This window comes from Xyrauchen texanus, chromosome 9 (assembly GCF_025860055.1).
Source record: "Xyrauchen texanus isolate HMW12.3.18 chromosome 9, RBS_HiC_50CHRs, whole genome shotgun sequence".
Taxonomy (NCBI): domain Eukaryota; kingdom Metazoa; phylum Chordata; class Actinopteri; order Cypriniformes; family Catostomidae; genus Xyrauchen; species Xyrauchen texanus.
In genome coordinates, this window is record NC_068284.1 from 34,113,893 (window position 1) to 34,132,295 (window position 18,403).

At 36.3% G+C, this 18,403-nt stretch overlaps 1 protein-coding gene across 1 annotated transcript; it reads right to left on the reverse strand.

Annotated features, from left to right (window-relative positions):
- Positions 1 to 246: 246 nt before the first annotated feature.
- Positions 247 to 8,394, reverse strand: LOC127648841 (excitatory amino acid transporter 5-like). The gene is made up of 11 exons (XM_052133617.1): positions 8,108 to 8,394; positions 7,002 to 7,081; positions 6,323 to 6,538; positions 4,956 to 4,998; positions 4,654 to 4,864; positions 4,099 to 4,198; positions 2,687 to 2,920; positions 2,219 to 2,413; positions 1,973 to 2,107; positions 1,453 to 1,570; positions 247 to 1,007 (listed from the first exon to the last, which is right to left on the reverse strand). Exons 1-11 carry the CDS (start codon positions 8,348 to 8,350, stop codon positions 855 to 857), a joined length of 1,728 nt encoding a protein of 575 aa, XP_051989577.1. The 5' UTR covers positions 8,351 to 8,394; the 3' UTR covers positions 247 to 854.
- Positions 8,395 to 18,403: the final 10,009 nt, after the last annotated feature.

Genomic DNA, 18,403 nt, shown 5'->3' on the forward strand with positions numbered 1-18,403 from the left:
TCCGGTGGAACATAAGTGGATGTTAGGCAGAATGTTAATTTTTCACCATTCACTCATTGCATTGAAAAACAATTCAATGAAAGTGAATGGTAACAGAGGCCAGCATTCTGAGTAAACTGACAAACTATATAAAAAAAAAATTCTTGCAACACAAGCCCAAAAGCTAGCAACCTCTCTTAGTTCCAGTTCTTTATTTCTTTACAGTATGAATAAGTCTGATGACTTGAGATTAAATAATTTTCAGGTTTTTATTAAGAAAACAATTCATAATAACAGTGCACAATAATTTTATCCAAATATGATAATTTAATTGCCATCCTAACTGAAGTGAACAGATGGATTATGCTTTTTGAAATATCTAAATAATGAAAATACACACCATGCATGTTTATATAGTCATTAATTTTTTTTGTCATCAACATTCACAGTACACTGTAACAAGGCAACTGATGATTTAACATCCATAGCCCTGGCCTTGTAGTTCTGGAGCTAATGACTGTCTAATTTCTAGTTGCATAATGTTTTCTGATTGGATATCATCTTATAATGCTCTATCAGTTTTACTGCGAAAAGCTATTGCATTTTAAGGCAATTCTAGAAGATAAATATGTAAAACATCTGAACGTGAGTTTTTTTTTTTAAAGAGCCACTAACCATATCAAAACCCCCAAATCAAAATGTCAAAAGCACCCAAATGCCTTCATTTTACAAGTTCACCAAAGGCGACTTTAGGTTAGAGTATAATCTCATGTAAAAACAGAATGGCACAAGTGTGTTGCAAAGGAAAGAAAAGGGGGGAAGGTTTTTGTGAGGTAAAGGCAACTTATGTTCCTGCTTGGTAACACCAGTCAAAGTTAGACTTGGCAGAGGTTGTAACAGGCAGCCGGCTTCTCAATCACTTGATCCCCAATAACCTCTAAGATGTAGTCCCTGTTGGCCAGTAGTGGAACCTCAGAAGTGGGAAAACTCTGCACACTTTGGTTTCCAAAGGATATCATAGTGTCTCTCTGCAAAACACAAAATACAACTATTACACCACAATCAAAAATTAAAAATAATGCATTAGTATTAAAGAGCTGTTCAGTTTGTAGTCCTAAAAATCTGGATGAGAATTTGCATTTCTGACCACTGGGTACCCTTTTCTAATGGAATTTTAGAATAGCTGTTTTTTTTATTTATGGATAAAATAAGGTCTGTGCTTGCCACTAATTGAAGAGGCTTTCCTAGTTTGTTCTACCACATAAATTATACAGTCATACCTAAAATGTAAATTTGAAAACCATTGCAGTTGCTCCATAAGAACTATAACGGTTTCAAGTTAACAGCTCTATTGTTACTGGTGAGCAATAAACCATTACAGCAATGATACTACACAAACACCACTTGCTTATCTGCATGAAGGAAATGAAATTTGACTAAATCTAAATGACAGCACATGTGGATATATCTTACTCTCTCTGAGTTGGTTGTTGATGGGATGCCTTTCTGAAAGTCCTTTTTGCACACGTGAGCCATGATTCCTGCAGCTAAAGCATCTCCAAGTACGTTGATCATTGTTCGAAATCGATCCCTGATGAAAACAGCAGATAAATTATATTGACTTTTCTCAACCAATAGGTTATTTCAGTCATGGTTTACAAGCAATTGTATATACAATTGTGGACACCCCTTTCTAATTAACGGGTTTTACAAGGCTCCTTAATTCCCAGAGCAGATATATGTTAATGTTACTACACTGCACTTGCCTTGTGCCTTGATCACTTATGCTCTAGTGTCTGTTAGGAAACTAATTTCTACAGACATGTCTTAAATGTCATTGGAAAGCCTTCCCAGAAGAGTGGAAGTTTTTAGGGAGTACCAACTCCATATTAATGCCAATGATCAACAAGCACATATGGATGTGGTGTTATGGTGTCCACATACTTTTAGTCATATAGTTTATCTTCTTATGCATTCGTTATGTTGTACTTACAAGATCCAGTCAATGGCAACAATGAGTGAGATGTCATCTGGAGGCAAACCCACTGAGGTAAGGACAATAACCATGGTAACGAGACCAGCCTGAGGGATTCCAGCTGCTCCAATACTTGCCGCTGTAGCTGTGATACTGAGGAAAGATCACATGCAACATTCAAATATTTTTATACATCTCTTGACAAATGCAACTTTCTTCCTTTCATTGTATTTCATTTTTGTGGACGTTGCAGAAATACTTTACCTGATTGTAACAAGTTGTCCAAAGTCTAGCTCATACTCGTTGACCTGTGCAATGAAGATGGCTGCCACTGCTTCATAAAGCGCTGTGCCATCCATATTAATGGTGGCACCAACAGGAAGCACAAATCGAGCTATTTTCCGATCCACACGGCAGTTTTCCAGCAAACACTTCATTGTAATGGGCAGAGTAGCTGAACTGGAGAGAGAAGGATTATTAATTATTGTGCCTCACGTGTTTACAAGAACACAGTACATACACCACAGTTTACAAGAATCAAAAAAAGTCATATATGTCTCACATTACAAATAGGTTGTAAGCAGAAATGTAAGGATCCTGGATGAATATCTCGCAAAACAGTGTTGCCAAATTCTTTGGTATACACCCCGGATGGCCAGTTCAAAAACACCTTAAATATGCCATTTGTTATGCAGTCAACTGAAATGCTGTAAATGTTAATGGATTCCTTACCTGGACGAAGTTGCCAAAGCGATAACCAGAGCCTGAAGGAGGCCACGGATGTAGCTGAATGGGTTTTTCCTGGTGAACAGGTAGAAGAACATTGGTAGCAAAATCACACCATGGACGAACAGCCCTGCCAGGACAGTTATGAAGTACATGCCCAGCTTTTCTGCAAGGACTGCAGGATCATGCATGTCCAGGATCTTTCCAGCAACCAGAAATACGATTCCAAATGGGAAGTACCTGCACAAAGAGACTGGAGTGTTACCTACATTTTTTTAATTGTGAATGCTTTGTTGATTTTATACAGCTGAATGCCCAGTGTCCAGAAATGTAATCAAATAATGGCTACTTTAAAGAAGCTAGAATATAAGGCAGTTTTGACTTTTGTTCACTACATAATTCCTTCTATTTGTGTTATTTCATTATTTTGATTACTACTCTTCCCCTGAAATGGAAAATCATTGTAATTAAGAATGTGAAGATGCATCCAAACCTTTGACTAGTGTGTTTCAAGTAAGCTGCTTCATGGCTTATTGATGGTTCATACACTCTGACTGACGTTTAAATGCATTACTGACGGACTAAATCAGCTTTTCAGTTTACCTGACTGTCTTAGACCAGAGCACCGTTCTACTGTCAACATCAGTTACATGAATGAAGGGCTTAAGGGCTGCCTTTAAACCATTACAATGTACATATTTTAGTGAGTATTGAATAGATTGCAGATTGAGCTCTAGTCTGGAGCTCTGCTACGTAATTACAGCATGCCTACTCTTGACATGCTGTGATTATTTCTAAAAGTGACATTTCTATCATACATTTGTTATTAGACATCTATAGTGCTAGAACCTCTTCAACTCTGTTGTGTTTCTGTGCTGCCGCATGCAATATTTACACTCAGGTGTAAAAGCTCACCATTTACACATACTGTGGACTAATTACCAATAAATAATAAAACCCCCAAATAATAATAAAAAAAGACTCCAATTATTCATAAATAATATTATATGTTTACAATGTTATGATGAATAGATTTTTTCTTTATTATCTTTTTTGGTTGTTGTCATAAATTTGTAAGCATGTAATTCTTGTTCTGTTCACTTTATCTCCCTCCAAAAAACCTTATTTTATTACATTAGATGGCAGCAAGTACTGGAATTTTGTTTTTTTCTTCCATCACCTTCCATCACAAAATGCAGATCTGAAAAGTAGTTGGTGCTCTAATGCATTTTAGCCCTGAAGTGATGGTTATCAATGAAAAGTTCAGATTCTAAGCTTTAAAATTATACCACATATGCCTGACAAGCATAAACTTTATTTGTGACACAGCGGCCCTTTTGGACCTGCCAGTGGGTCCGCAGAGTTGAAGAGGTTAATGCAAATTGTGGGCAAAACTGATCACTGTTTCCTTTTCTCACCACATAGCAGCATTAATGATCTTCATGACACACTCATTGATACATAGACACACGTTCACCAAAGGAGTGCCTCTGGATCCCATTCTACCAAGCAGAAGACCTGAGGAGCAAAAAGCAACATAAGTCTTCCTACATATATACGTATAGGCCTATATATTTATAGTCACCATAAGATTATAGATGGAAAGGGTTTGTACTTGTAAACAAATTGTATGATGATGCTTGCAATCAAATATGGTTCACTATTGTATTCGCCTCCCAAAAAACATTTGGCTGACGTCACTAAGCACTCTTATTTTTCGAGCCCTCCCCTTCGAACAACATGTCATATAGAGACCACTTTTCATGATCCAATTAATTCCCAGATAAAATCACATCCCACCCTACTTTTGTGTGTGTGCAATATACTGTATGCTTTTTAACCAGCATAAACCATTCAACCAGCTACACCAGCACCAAATCAGCATAAACCAGCTTAGACCAGCATAGAGATTTAGGTTGGTTTTTACTACAGGGTTAGGAGAGTGATATATAATAGTTCATATCCATACTTACCCATAGTGGCTGAGAAAATGACGATTCCTAGCACATTCATCCCATTACTTTTGCCTGGAACGATCTTGTAGTGAATCTCAGGAGGAGGGGTGATTTCCAGAAACACTGGGTGACCCATTCTGGGGTTGTCGTAGTCTGGCATGATGTAAACAAAGTTGGCTTGTGATGATTTCACACTGTTTTTAAAATTAGGCACAAGCTCTGTCTTATACTGAAACACAAGAGCAGAAATGGACAAGATTAACAAAAGATATGTAACAATGTTATTCACTAATTCTTTTACTCTTCATGTGTTCTCTCACCTGCTGAAATGTGGCCTCAATCAGATTGGATGGGATCATGTTCCTGTTGAACAAGTAGAAATAATCTGTTTTATATGAGGTAACAGATTAAAAATTATTCTGAAATGCTTCACAATTCAGGGCTTGTTCAGTTGGGCAAACGTGCTTGTGGTTCACTATAAGCCTGAGAGTGTATGCTATTAGCCTGTGAAAGTATCTCAGTTTTCTGAGGCCAACACAAGACAAAAATCAGATAGTGTTTGTTTTCAGGATGAATTCACTTGCATGTCATGCAAGGTTGTGTCACAGCCTGCTACCTAAAAAAGCCATCTATCTGACTTAGCCTAAGGACATGGAGAGAGGAGGCTGATGGCTAACACTTTATTTCTAACATGTTATTCTACAGGTGGCCACATAAGAAGAATCCAATTAAATCTGCTAGAGCTCAAGAGCATCTTTCGCACTCAAGAAAAGCCATGCATTCACATCCTCTTGTGTATATCTAAATATAACTAAATCCAATCCTTCTGTCCAGTGACTGCGTACATGGCAAGCCTAAGCCTACCAGCCTCCCTTCGAAAGTGGTTACATAAGTTTAAAACTTTTCATAGGCTGATCATTTGAACAGAAATAAATTGTTTAGTGTATGGTAAATAACTATGCATCCTCAATAATGCATATTTGATAATCAATAATGACATTAAGATTTGAAAACAATTTATTTCTTCTCTTAAGCACCTTTCCACCCCGGGACTACTATTTTGTCCATTTATAAAAGATACAGTTTTCAAAATATGACTATTGAAACCTATGTTCCGCATTTATGATTCAATGTAGAGTAAATGTATGGAGATGATTACAGACATCTAAATTTTTTTGTCATTGAGCTACATAACCAAAGTCAGTCCGCTCAGCGGCCATCTTACTAACATCCCAGGCAGCTATTTTCAAGTGGAGGTCTTATCTACTTAAATTCGGCAAGACTGAAATCTCCAAACTGTTGGCTAAGCTTACGTTTCAACAACATATATCAAATTAACAATAAAATCGTAAAGATATTATGTATCATATGTATCTCACGCAAAAAAAAATTCTGGTTAGTCCAGCTAATACACATGTGCGTTCAAGCAGAGGTGCAAAAGGTATTTCATTGGCACAGGGTTGACACACAAAGGGGCGCCACACCAACATCAATATAGCATATACCCTTGTCAATGAGTGGTGGTGCCCCTGCATTCAAGACCAATAAGACAAAGCTCTTCCTTTAGCAAAAAGGCGATTGGCTCTTTTAACTGAAAGGCGGGACTTACTTTCCTATAGCCGCCATATTGATAATTAAGACCCTTAAGGTAACAATCGCAGGTACCACATTTACAGTATAATGTTACCTGATTAAATCAAGCAGGGCATCAGCAGATGTCATCACTGGCCCTCCTGCAGCTTTATGCCCTTCTTTCTCAGTACCAGTTCCAGGATGAATGATCAGCACTAGAATAATTCCAACAATTACAGCAATGAAGGTAGTCCACAGGTAGTATGTGATGGTGAGAAGGCCCAGGCGTCCACTGGCCTTGGTGTCCATTGCAGACAAGCCAGACATTAAACTGTAAGCAAAGTGAATTTTTATTATTATTTTTACTGGCTCACCTAAATGCAGACTCATCCCATTTTTCATTTAATTAATTTTAATGGTGGCTTACTGCAGTGTATCGCCAAAATGTTACAACATCTGATTCAACAAACAATACATGTTCCAAGTGCTTAAAGAGGGAGTTTTGAGATATATGCTTTTAAGATTTGACTATTGCATCCCGTGCTTTTGTGGTTTTTACAGTATGATGTATGGTCTCAGTAGAGTCACAGCCAGAGATATTAACATTTCACCAATACAGAAATATTGTACAGTAATTACCTTGTTATAGGCCAAAATGATAAATGTATACTGTTTTGTGGTTTTATACAAAAATATTGTATCCACATACAGGCCAAATGCTTTACCTTAGGACTTTTCACATCTCAAATAAAAATGGTAGAAGGCAAAACAGTTATGAGCATACATGCAGTTACCTGGATGTGATGAGAGGAAGAATTAACATTTTCAGCATTCTCATGAGAAGTTCTCCAGGAAAAGAAAAGTAGATTTTTGCCTGGGGAAAAGAATGGAAACTGACTTTTAGTGACCTTGCTAATCAATTATTTAATTGGATGAACATTCTAACACATAAGCATGATATAATTTTACTATTAACTACTTCAGTAATATCCTTGGAGAATTAAGTCGGCTGACTTTGAGTTTCTCCTGAGCTGACTGGAGTTTACTTATGGAAGACAAAAGCCAGATGCTCACATCCTCAAGTAGGCATATTAAGCACAGGCTTTTCCAACTAATTTTAAGGTCTATATACTAAGTTCTTATGGTTGGAAAATATATGTGGCATATTGATTAGGCTTCATGAGGAAAAATCATATAACAAGGAGGAGTCATATATACTTATTTACTTATCATGTTTACAGTAAAGCACTTACAATGGAATTCTATGGGGCAAGGTATTCCAAGGGGTTTAAAGCATGTACTGTATTTATTAAATTGGCCATTTCGGGCTGGGACAACTGTTCAGTTCTAAGCGGAAGAACGTCTGGTTATGCATTACTGACGTAATTCCTGTGGGTGGACTCTTTCTTATGTAAACAGTCCCTTTCTGGTCTCCTTAGATGTATCATTAGCAAGGGCTTCCCGGCTTAACATGTTTGTGACAGGAGTTGTATACGTTTTATATAACTTTGTAAAGATAAGGTTAGAAAGCAATTTTTTCACTCTAACCTCATGTTAACATGTATAATATTTAAGTCTTGTGGCTATACTTTTGAAACATATATCCTGGTGGCCGTGCCCCATAGACTTCCATTGTAAGTATTATAGATTACTGTAAATGTGATTTTTGTTTGTTTTTACAAACTGAGAGATTAATTAAAATGATCACCATTACATGAATTTACAGTATGTCATGGATGCTGTCCAAAATGCATGGATGCTGTAATTAAAAAATATTTAAATTAATATTTAAATATTTTTGTCCCAATTAAGCATATATCAGTCCACTACTGACTCAAAATGTGAATTTTTACATAATGAACGGGAAAACAATGATTTCCAAATTTCAGATGCCACATACCTGTGTTGACAAGTTCAAGCTTCTTAACGTGAACCCCACCACACAGCCTGATATCACAGCCAACACAGACAAGGTGAGCAATCCATTCCTTTTGCAGTAGTCCTTTACCCAATGGCGAAACTTCTGAGATATCGAGTTCTTTACAATTTTCTTGAAATATTCCACCATGTTTCTCCAGGGGCTCACAGGATGGGAATGGCATTGAGAGGATGCCGGTCTTGAGCTACTCCGTGTCTCATCCATGCTAAGACCTGTGTGGGCAGGAAGTGTTGTGAGAGCCTTTCTTTGTAAACCCTTTCTAACAACAGATTAAGCAATCAAGTAAAGTTTCAAACCACTGCCATCACGACAGTGCAATCCGAGGGGATTAACAGGTATAAGGGTATTACAAGTACCTGCTCTCTAGAGTTTGAGATCATTGACTATGGAAAGATACAGCGAGGTACCATTAATCCTTGAATCAGAGGTCAAAGTCAGGTTTGGGTCAATTGTTCCTTACATTTGAAGTTATAAAAACATGTTTAATCAGTATGGCCAATTACAAACTTTTTAAATACTTCTTTTTACAATTATTTTGGGCTAGTTTTACCCCTTTCAATTTAGTAGAGACAGTGAAAATAAATGAAGCATTTAGGGAGAGAGAGAAAAGGAATGGAATAAGAACATGGCACAGGCCAGACTTAAACCTGCGTCTCCCATGTGAGAATGGACGCAACATGAAGACCATGCACTAACCAACAGTCCACAGGTCCAACTATCATGTCAGTTTTTAAAAAGATACAATATAAATGAAATATTTGAAAATGTAAAAAAAAAAATTTGCAATGCATAACACTGTTATCTAATACCCAGATCAACCATGGAGATTCATAAATTTTTTTAAATGTCTTGTGTTGATACTGTTCACAAAACAACACTAAGCTGATGTATACAAGCTGCAGATCCATGGCTGATTTTCCTCTTTTTGCACCATTATTGACTCAATTCAAAAAGTTTGATGGGTGAACTTTGGTAGAGGCCAAAGAATTCAACGAAAGCATTTGCTCCAAATTTGTTATCATTTTAAAGAATATTTGTGGTCTGACGAATCCAAGTAATAAAGATGTTAGAAATTACAATAAACCAACCGTTAATAATAAGTGTATAATATATAAGTATTATAGACTACTCCTCAGCACAAACAAAACAAATAAATTAAATATAAATAGCACAAGATTTTGGAAAGAGGACAATCAAATTTAATAAATTCACATAAGTTGTCCTTTTCCCACAGCACTCCTAGCTCACATGGAAAAATTATGTTATTTTGTTTTGACATGTTTTTATGGCTGCACCACTTTAACTCCAAACACATGGGGTGGATGCTATTCAGAGAGGAAAGACATGCCTCTTATTAGTTTGAACGTCACAACTTAATGGGATTTCTGCCGGTGTACTCAGGCATTTCCGACACTTGCGTGTACAGAAGGTATCGATTTAATTACCAGACAGCTTTGCAAGGATGCCAGTCCAGGAAATGAAGATGTAAACTTTGGTTCTGAAAGGTGAAAGAAACCAACCAACCAACCAACCAACCAACATCAAATGATGCACTCCGAGATAAAATACTTATATATATAAAATATTAAATTGGTGGCCAAATTGTGTGTGTGTTTTTTTTTTTTTTAATCACTGGTGGTGAATTTACATAAAAGTTTTACTTGAGACTGTTTTGCCCATAAAAGACCACTTGTATTAAAATTAATGGGAGAATTTGGAACGCCAAGAATAACATAGGATTAATAGACAATTGGAGGTGTTTTTGGGGTAGACCTGACCTGCTAAAAAAGACAGACTCCATCCCTCCAGGGAGGGAGCAGACAGACTGGTTAATCCGAAAGTCTGCTAGCTACCTTGAGATGTCACACAGTTCACATAAACTACAACACATAGAGACTGTATCACTTAGATGTCACATAGTGACTGTGTCTGTTCCCCGAACTACCAAACACAAAACTCTCACTAAATCATTTAGAAAAAAATGTATTAAGGTAAAACTTGAAAATAACAAAATATTTGATGATAAACCTCATATAAAGGTAGGGCTACTAAACATTAGCTCTCTTTCAACCAAAGCACTAATTGTAAATTAAATTATTACAGACCATAATTTGACTGAAACCTGGCTTAAAACGGATGAATATATAAATTTAAATAAATCTACTCCCCCAGGTTATTGTTATCAACATGAGCCTCATCTGAAAAAAAAACACATTGGGATTAGTATTTATCGATATTCTCAACTCTCTTGGAGTCAGACAAAATGTGACAGGACCAACTCATCACCATAATCATACGCTTGATAGTGATACTATAGAAATTATGCTGCAGAGCGATGACATCTCAGATCATTAATTCGTCACTTGATTGCTGCAATCAGCATTGCTGCATGTCACTCAATTTACATCTTTCAGGTAGAACTATTTTTTCGACCACTAAAAATAGCTTTACTAATAATCTGCCAGATTTATCTCATATACTGAGTAAGCCAAAAAGTCTAGAAGAACTTGTATAATACATTCAATAAAACATAAATACATTATAAAACATAAATAGCTACAGTCTTCTCGAGCACTCTTAATTGTGTTGCCCCCTTAAATGAAAGAAAATTAAAGAAAAAAGCCAGCACCATGGTACAATGATCACACTACTGCTCTCAAGAGAGCAGCTTGGAATGCAGCACAAGTGGAATTATACAAAATTAGAGGTATTTTGCGGTGCATGGAAGGATAGTATCTGTAGCTACAGACTAAAAGCTGGAAGATCAACATATTTTAGCAAACTCATAGAAAATAACCACAACAATCCTAGGTGTTTATTCAGTACTGTGGCTAAATTGGTTAGGAATAAAGCCTTGTCTGAATAATAATGACTTCATGAATTTCTTTACTGATAAAATGTAAATAATCAGAAATATAATTGGAATTATGCAATCATCTGTCTCAGTACCACAGAAAATTGTTTACACAGAAAATAATTTTCCTCACGAGCAACATCAATCCTTCGCTGTCATAGGTCATGAACAAAACTTTAATTAAACACCAAAAGCAACAACATGTATGTTAGATCCAATACCAAATAAGCTCTTAAAAGAGGTATTCCTTGAAATCTCAGAACCTCTTGTTAACATTATTAACTCCTTGTCTGTCATTAGGACATGTCCCAAGAAACTTTAAAATTGCAGTTATCAAACCACTTATTAAGAAGCCACAACTTGATCCTGGAGAACTGGCTAATTATTGACCGATTTCAAAACTCTCATTTATTTAGAAAATACTACAAAATGTAGTGTCCTCCAAATTATGTTAAGTTCTACTTGCAGTCAGGATTTATGCCCCATCACAGTACAGAAACTGCACTTATCAGAGTTAGAAATGACTTGATCTTATCATCTGATCTTTGCTGCCCTTCACTTCTAGTGCTTTTAGATCTTAGTGTTCCATTTGACACATAGATCATGACATTCTCTTGAATAGGCTTGAGAAATATGTTGGCATTTGTGGAGCTGCATTAGCATGGTTTAGGTCCTATTTAGCAGACCGCTACCACTTTGTCTATGTAAACAAGAAATTGTCAAATCAAACAAAAGTTAAGTATGGAGTGACACAGGGATCATCCTTTTCTCTTTTTATGTGCTTCCCTTGGGAGATATTATCAGGAATTGTGAAATAAGTTTCCTCTGTTATGCCGATGATATCCAACTTTATGTGTCTTCGAAATCTGATGAAATTTCACAATTCTCCAAATTAGCAGAATACATCAATTAAATCAAAGGTATGATGGCCAGAAATGTCCTTTTACTCAATTTTGACAAAACAGAGGTATTAATTATTGGAGCAAAAAAATAAGTCACTAAAATATAATTTGACTCTCGATGGATGTACTGTTACGTCATCTTCTACAGCAAAGAACTTGGGTGTTATATTTTATACCAATCTGTCCTTTGAAAATCACATTTCTAATGTTTGTAGAACAGCATTCTTCCACCTCAGAAATATTGCTAAATTACGACACATGCTCTTTGTTGCGCCCTGCGATGGACTGGCGACCTGTTCAGGGTGTCCCCCGCCTTTTGCCCACTGTTAGCTGGGATAGGCTCCAGCCCCCCGCGACCCTGTACACAGGATAAGCAGTTGACGATGGATGGATGGATGGATGGATGGATGGCTCTTTGTTGCTGATGCGAAAAACTAATTAATGCATTCATGACCTCAAGACTAGATTATTATAATGCATTACTGGGAGGATGTCCAGCAAGTTCCATAAATAAACGTCAATTGGTTAAAAATGCAGCAACCAGAGTGTGGACTAGAACCAAGAAATATGATCATATTAGCCCCATTTTATTGTCATTACATTGGTTACCTCTTAAATGTAATATTTATTTAAATATTTTTTAACTCTTTACAAAGCTTTGAATGGTCTAGCTCCACAGTACTTAAGTGACCTTCTACCATGCTGTAATCCATCACGTTCATTACGATCACTTCAATAGTTCCTAGAATATAAAAATCCACTAAAGGAGGTAGATCCTTTTCCTATTTTGCTCCTAAACGATTGAATAATGTACCTAACACTGTTCGAGACACAGACACACTCACTCAGTTTAAGTCTGTTTAGCCAGGCATACACCTAATTTATCCATCAACACACAATTAGGGTGCTTTAGTTAGGTCTGCCGGAACCAGAAACTTTGATCATGATGTATAATTCAGAAAAAAAAAAGTACTGTAACTGTGGAGTGGTGGTTGTGTAGTGGGCTAGAGCACATAACTGTTAATCAGAAGGTTGCTGGTTCGAACCCCACAGCCACCACCATTGTGTCCTTGAGCAAGACACATATCTCCAGGTTGCTCTGGGGGGATTGTCCCTGTAATAAATGCACTGTAAGTCACTTTGGATAAAAGCGTCTGCCAAATGCATAAACATATATGTGCGGAGACCCTGTTGTTTTCTTAAGGATTACTGTTAACATTCTTCTTTTCAAGGTGTCAGGGGCCTTTGAGTCCCTTAACATGCTCAAAAATGTGAAAATTAGATTTTTGAGAGGATCTGTAGCACATGCCTTTTCACCTACAGTCACCAAACTTTATACACATATAGATCTCATCAAGCAAGAAAAAAGCATGCTCTGGAAATTGCAATACTCCTCCTTTGGGATTTATGTGATTTATTGCAACATCATGCTAAGACATTGAAGATGCTTAATTACGAACAGATTTTTGACATTTCAAATGGTGTTGCCATTGCGAGGCAATAAATTAATGGCAAAAAATTAAAAAGTAGAAGTGCTCATATCTTCGGCGTGCATTGTGCGATTTAGATCAAAATTGAGATTTATGTTTGGTATTGGGGGCTGATCAAAACTTTTTTATGTATATTCATATGTTTTTGAGGTACTTGGCATGCTTGAATTTTTATGATCTATTGCACACACATCAGAACCGTTGGCCATTAGAGCTGGGCAATTGTTCATTCATGGGCATTGTAGAGGGGGCTCTGTAGTGCCAAATAGAAAATGGCCAAATTCAGGGGACTCTGTTGTACATCTCTTTTCAGCTACAGTCATTTTAGATTGTTTGAAAATGGCATGCTCTGGAATTGAAGTACTCCTCATAGGGAATTCATCTGACTGGCACCAAACATAGGCAACGTCATGCCACAACATTGAAGATGCTGAATTGCGAATGGATTTTTGATGTCTCAAACGGTGTCTTCGTGGCAAAGCGATAAAGTAACAAAGAAATGGGAAGAATTGTCTCATATCTTCTGCATGCATCATGTGATTTACATCAAAATTGACCTGTATGTTTGGCCTTGAGGGCTGATCACATTGATGTATCTATTGTGGGTCACGGTTGTAGCGCCACCAACTGGCAGTAGGAAGGGAGGCCCTTACAACAGTCTTTGAAAAAATCAATTTACATTTGCACAAATCGCTTCAAAATTGTTGATGCATTGTTTTACTAAAGCCTCCAAGAGGAAATAGTCCCACGGTGCTTGGGCCCGTTGATTGCTAGAAACAGCTATGCTTCTATTTCTCAAACTCGGGATCCATATAAACCTCTATGACTTTATAGATATTACTGTTTCATGTTTTGGTAATGCATGATTTTCTTTAAAGCTACTTTGAAATGATGTGTGTTGTGAAAAGCGCTATACAAATAAAAATGAATTGACTTGACACCAATTTGGCAGGTGCTGAAATGGATGTCCCACCTTAGAGGTAAAATAGCCAATTGCCTTTTAGTTACAGACAACACCTGTCAGTTGACTCGACTATATGCATACAAAATAGCTGGAACAGCCTGAAAAACAGAGTTTGTTTTTTTAATGATCAAAGCTAAAGAGCCCAATTTATTATGCCAATGTTCTCAGATTTTTCTGCTGATTTGAAATATGTTAATTGATCGTAATCTTGACCAACCATTAAAGAGATTTCAGTCTTTCTCCATTCCAGTATATATAAGCTGTACTTTTATGCCACTTCTTTAGAAAATAGCTGCCCGGGAGCATTCCCAAGATGGCCACCAAGTGGACTGACTTGCCTTGAATAATCTTTGGTTTTACTTTAAAATTTAAAAAGGGATAGTTCACCCCAAAAAAAAATTATCTAATAATTTATCATGCCATCCCAGAAGTTTATGAGTTTCTTTCTTCTGCAGAACACAAACAAAGATTTTTAAAAAGAATATCTCAGCTTTATAGGTCATCACAATGCAAGTGAATGGTAACCACAATTTTGAAGCTACAAAAATCACATAAAGTCAGCATAAAATCGATATGATAGGTGGTGGTGAGAAACATATCAATAATTAAGTTCTTTTTTTACAATTAATATCCATTTTAACTTGCACATACTTTTTTTTTTTTTTGTGATTCTAAATTATTTTGGTGACTTTGAGTTTTTTGTGATGCCCACCTACTGGGCAGGGAGAACATTTTATTGTAAAAAAATTACTTAAATATTGATCTGTTACTTACACACAACTATTATTTCATTTTAGAAGACCTGGATTTAACCACTGGAGTCATATGGATTACTTTTATGCTGCCTTTATGTTATTTTTGGGGATTCAAAGTTTTGCTGAGATATTTTTTTTAAATCTTTGTGTTCAGCGGAAGACAGAAAGTCATACACATCTGGGATGGCATAAGGGTGAGTAAATTATGAAAGAATTTCAATTTTTGGGTGAACTTTGATGTTCTGTGAAGTGATTTATAAAATGTATTTCTAAATGTGCAATCTCTTGGGGATCTTTGAAAACACTGCAAATCATGACCCAGTAGGAAGTAAAGAGGACATTTGGCAATGTAGAGAATAGCATACTATCATGCTACTCTTACTATTTCTGCAGTATATAGTATGTATACTATGCAAATTTTCTTTATGCATGGAATACCCACCGAATCAACATCAAAGGGGTCGTTCGGACAGTGAAACGTTAAAGGGGGACCCCAGTGTTGCTATTGCATACACGTAAATGGGCAGCTGTGCCCCTGTATGCAGTACAATTTGGCCTACTACATTTGCCAATTGCTATAACAGAGCACACTGTGGGAAACTGTATTCCACAGTGCAATGCGCTTAACTTGACCTTCCATTTCCAATTTTTTTCTTCACACATCATTTCATTGGAGTGCCAAGTTAAATTATACAGAATTGGATTACAATTACAAAATTACAGTTGTTATTCCCAAAATTATATATGAACATCTCTCACAAAAATAAGCTTACACATAATGAGGTCATGTAACAAAAATAAAAAGGTCACATGACATCAATGTAGTTGTATACTAAACAAAATATACTAGTATACTAAATGTTTATCATGCATATTTTTTTCACATCATATTAAAAAAGCACAGTTGGCAGTATTCACTGAATACTGTGCAGCATGCATTATCCAGCAAGCTAGTATTCCATTCCATAGCCATTTTCATGCTTTTTAAAACTTTGGAGTAAAGGACATATAACTGGGCACATTTACAATTGCTCCATTACATTTTTTTATTTCACTGTACAGTCTGACCAAATATCCAATGGCAGTACTAAATAATCAGGGTTAAATTCATCCATAGTTCTGTGAAAAGAGGATTAAGCCATCTGCACAATTAGAGCATCCTCTGCAGGCACAGCATGATGTTGGCAGACATTTGTAATTTGGTTCAATGAATTTAAAATATGTGTATACATGGACTGTCTCATTCATTAACATTCATTGTTGGCTGATATTAAAGCATTAACAGTTAGGAGGTACATGTTTCTGCAGACATATATCTCACTTAACTAAGACACAATCAACCAATCCCAGAGGTGTACCAGAGGCATTTAATATAATTAATGCTGGCCTGACCAAAACAGAAAGTGTGGCAGTTAAACTGGAGGAAATAAAATGCTTGTTAAATGCTTAATTAAATGCTAAAATTCTTGTTATGACTAATTTATTTTTAATGCAATCCCCAAAATCAGTCAGGCTGTTACATTCTGAACTCAAGTTATGCATGTCCATCTGTTTTATAAAAAAATTAAAAAGTTAGCCAGTTTAGTGTGTAAGTGGCTAATGAGATTAATATCCGGATTCATATTACTAGATTCTAATTGAACATGGAAGTTTTCAGTGGAACTAAATCCAACGATGATAATCAACCAAGGTATTAGCATCATTTTTTTTTTTTTTTAGCATAGCTAATCTTATTGCCAGTTAAAATTATTTTCACTGGATACTTTTTGCTATCTATTTACTTTGACTTCTCAAAGCAATTTATGAAAGGATTGTAATAAGCTGAATGCTAGTCATATTTGAGATTTCTCACATAAGAGATTTGATAAGGCTAACTATTGTTTTACCAATCACTGGTTTTTTGTTCATTAATTCATTCGTTCATTCATTCATTCATTTATCTCAGTTAATGATAACAATACATTTCACTATAGCAAATCAGAACCCTGTGTTTTGTTAGGCAGCAATGCAGCTGGTTGATATGAGTACGAATTCTTTCAAATGTGTTTCCTCTTTTATGAAAGGTGTAATAGAGCAAAGTAACATGCACATTGTGTACTAGGAGTGAAATCACAACAGTTATGCAACACTAAACTTTAAAAAAAAAAAAATGTTTACTTTTATTTGACCTCATCCATTACAACAAATCCAAAGTGTTTGTTGAAGTGCCACCCCTTTTTGGAGTAAATTCGCCCCTTCTGGAGTTTTGTCGCCCTCTTTTGGAGTTACCGGTGCTGCTGCAATCAACTTGGATGCATGAGAATGGTATATCTGACTGCAGGCATTGCTCCAAAAAGGGCGTGATCTCCAAATAACTAATGAAGACCCCAAACCTAACCATTTCCCTAACCTTAACCGTGAGTAGATATGACACCACCCTATTGAGTTGGCGCGACCCGTTTTGATATAACCACGCCCCGTTTTTGAGTAACATCGCCTTCTTTTGGAGATCCCGCCCCCATTTCCAGTTCTCCGACCTGCAGATATACCTACTTGGAATGTATGGGGAAGAAAACAAAGAGGAGAATAAAAATAGAGGACAGTAATTATAATTAAATAATTATAAGATTTATGCATTTCAATTTCATAACGAAATTATATATATATAATTATATATATATAATTTTATTAATTGAATTTTGTTAAACATTACACAATTTAATTTGATTGAAATTTAATCTTACAAATAGGCTAAAATATATTTGTGGATGTGTGTTTGAAATGAACAGCTAACAAAAAACTATCTTAGTTTTTGAATTCAAACCAAACCAGTTACAGCAATGTTTTTTTTTTCAAGACTAGAGATATATAGGTTGTATAATACTCAATAATACAATAATACTCATTATTGTTTCATTTAAAATTTAATTTAGAAATGCATCTTTGGGGGCCGTTCACACTTAATGCGTTTCGTGTCCATCTGCGCTCTTTTCCCATTTTTCTCTATGTAGCGTGCTGGACGGACGTCTTTGACCTTTGCAGCGTCTCGTGCAAGAACGACACCTGCGTTCTGTTCCATGCGTTGATATGCGGATGCGCCTAGCTTTATAGCCCAAGTACGCATTCGGTCTGAACGGCTAATCATAAAACACAAGCTCTTTGCACGCACTCCTCCTTGAATATTCTGATACGGCTTGCAGATAGCAGGATCACAATCACCTGTGAGGGAGGTAACCAAACACTTTTTTACTCGATTCTATTGGCCGTCATAGATTGTCTGCGCAGCGCAGTCTCCGCCTGCACGAGCCAATCA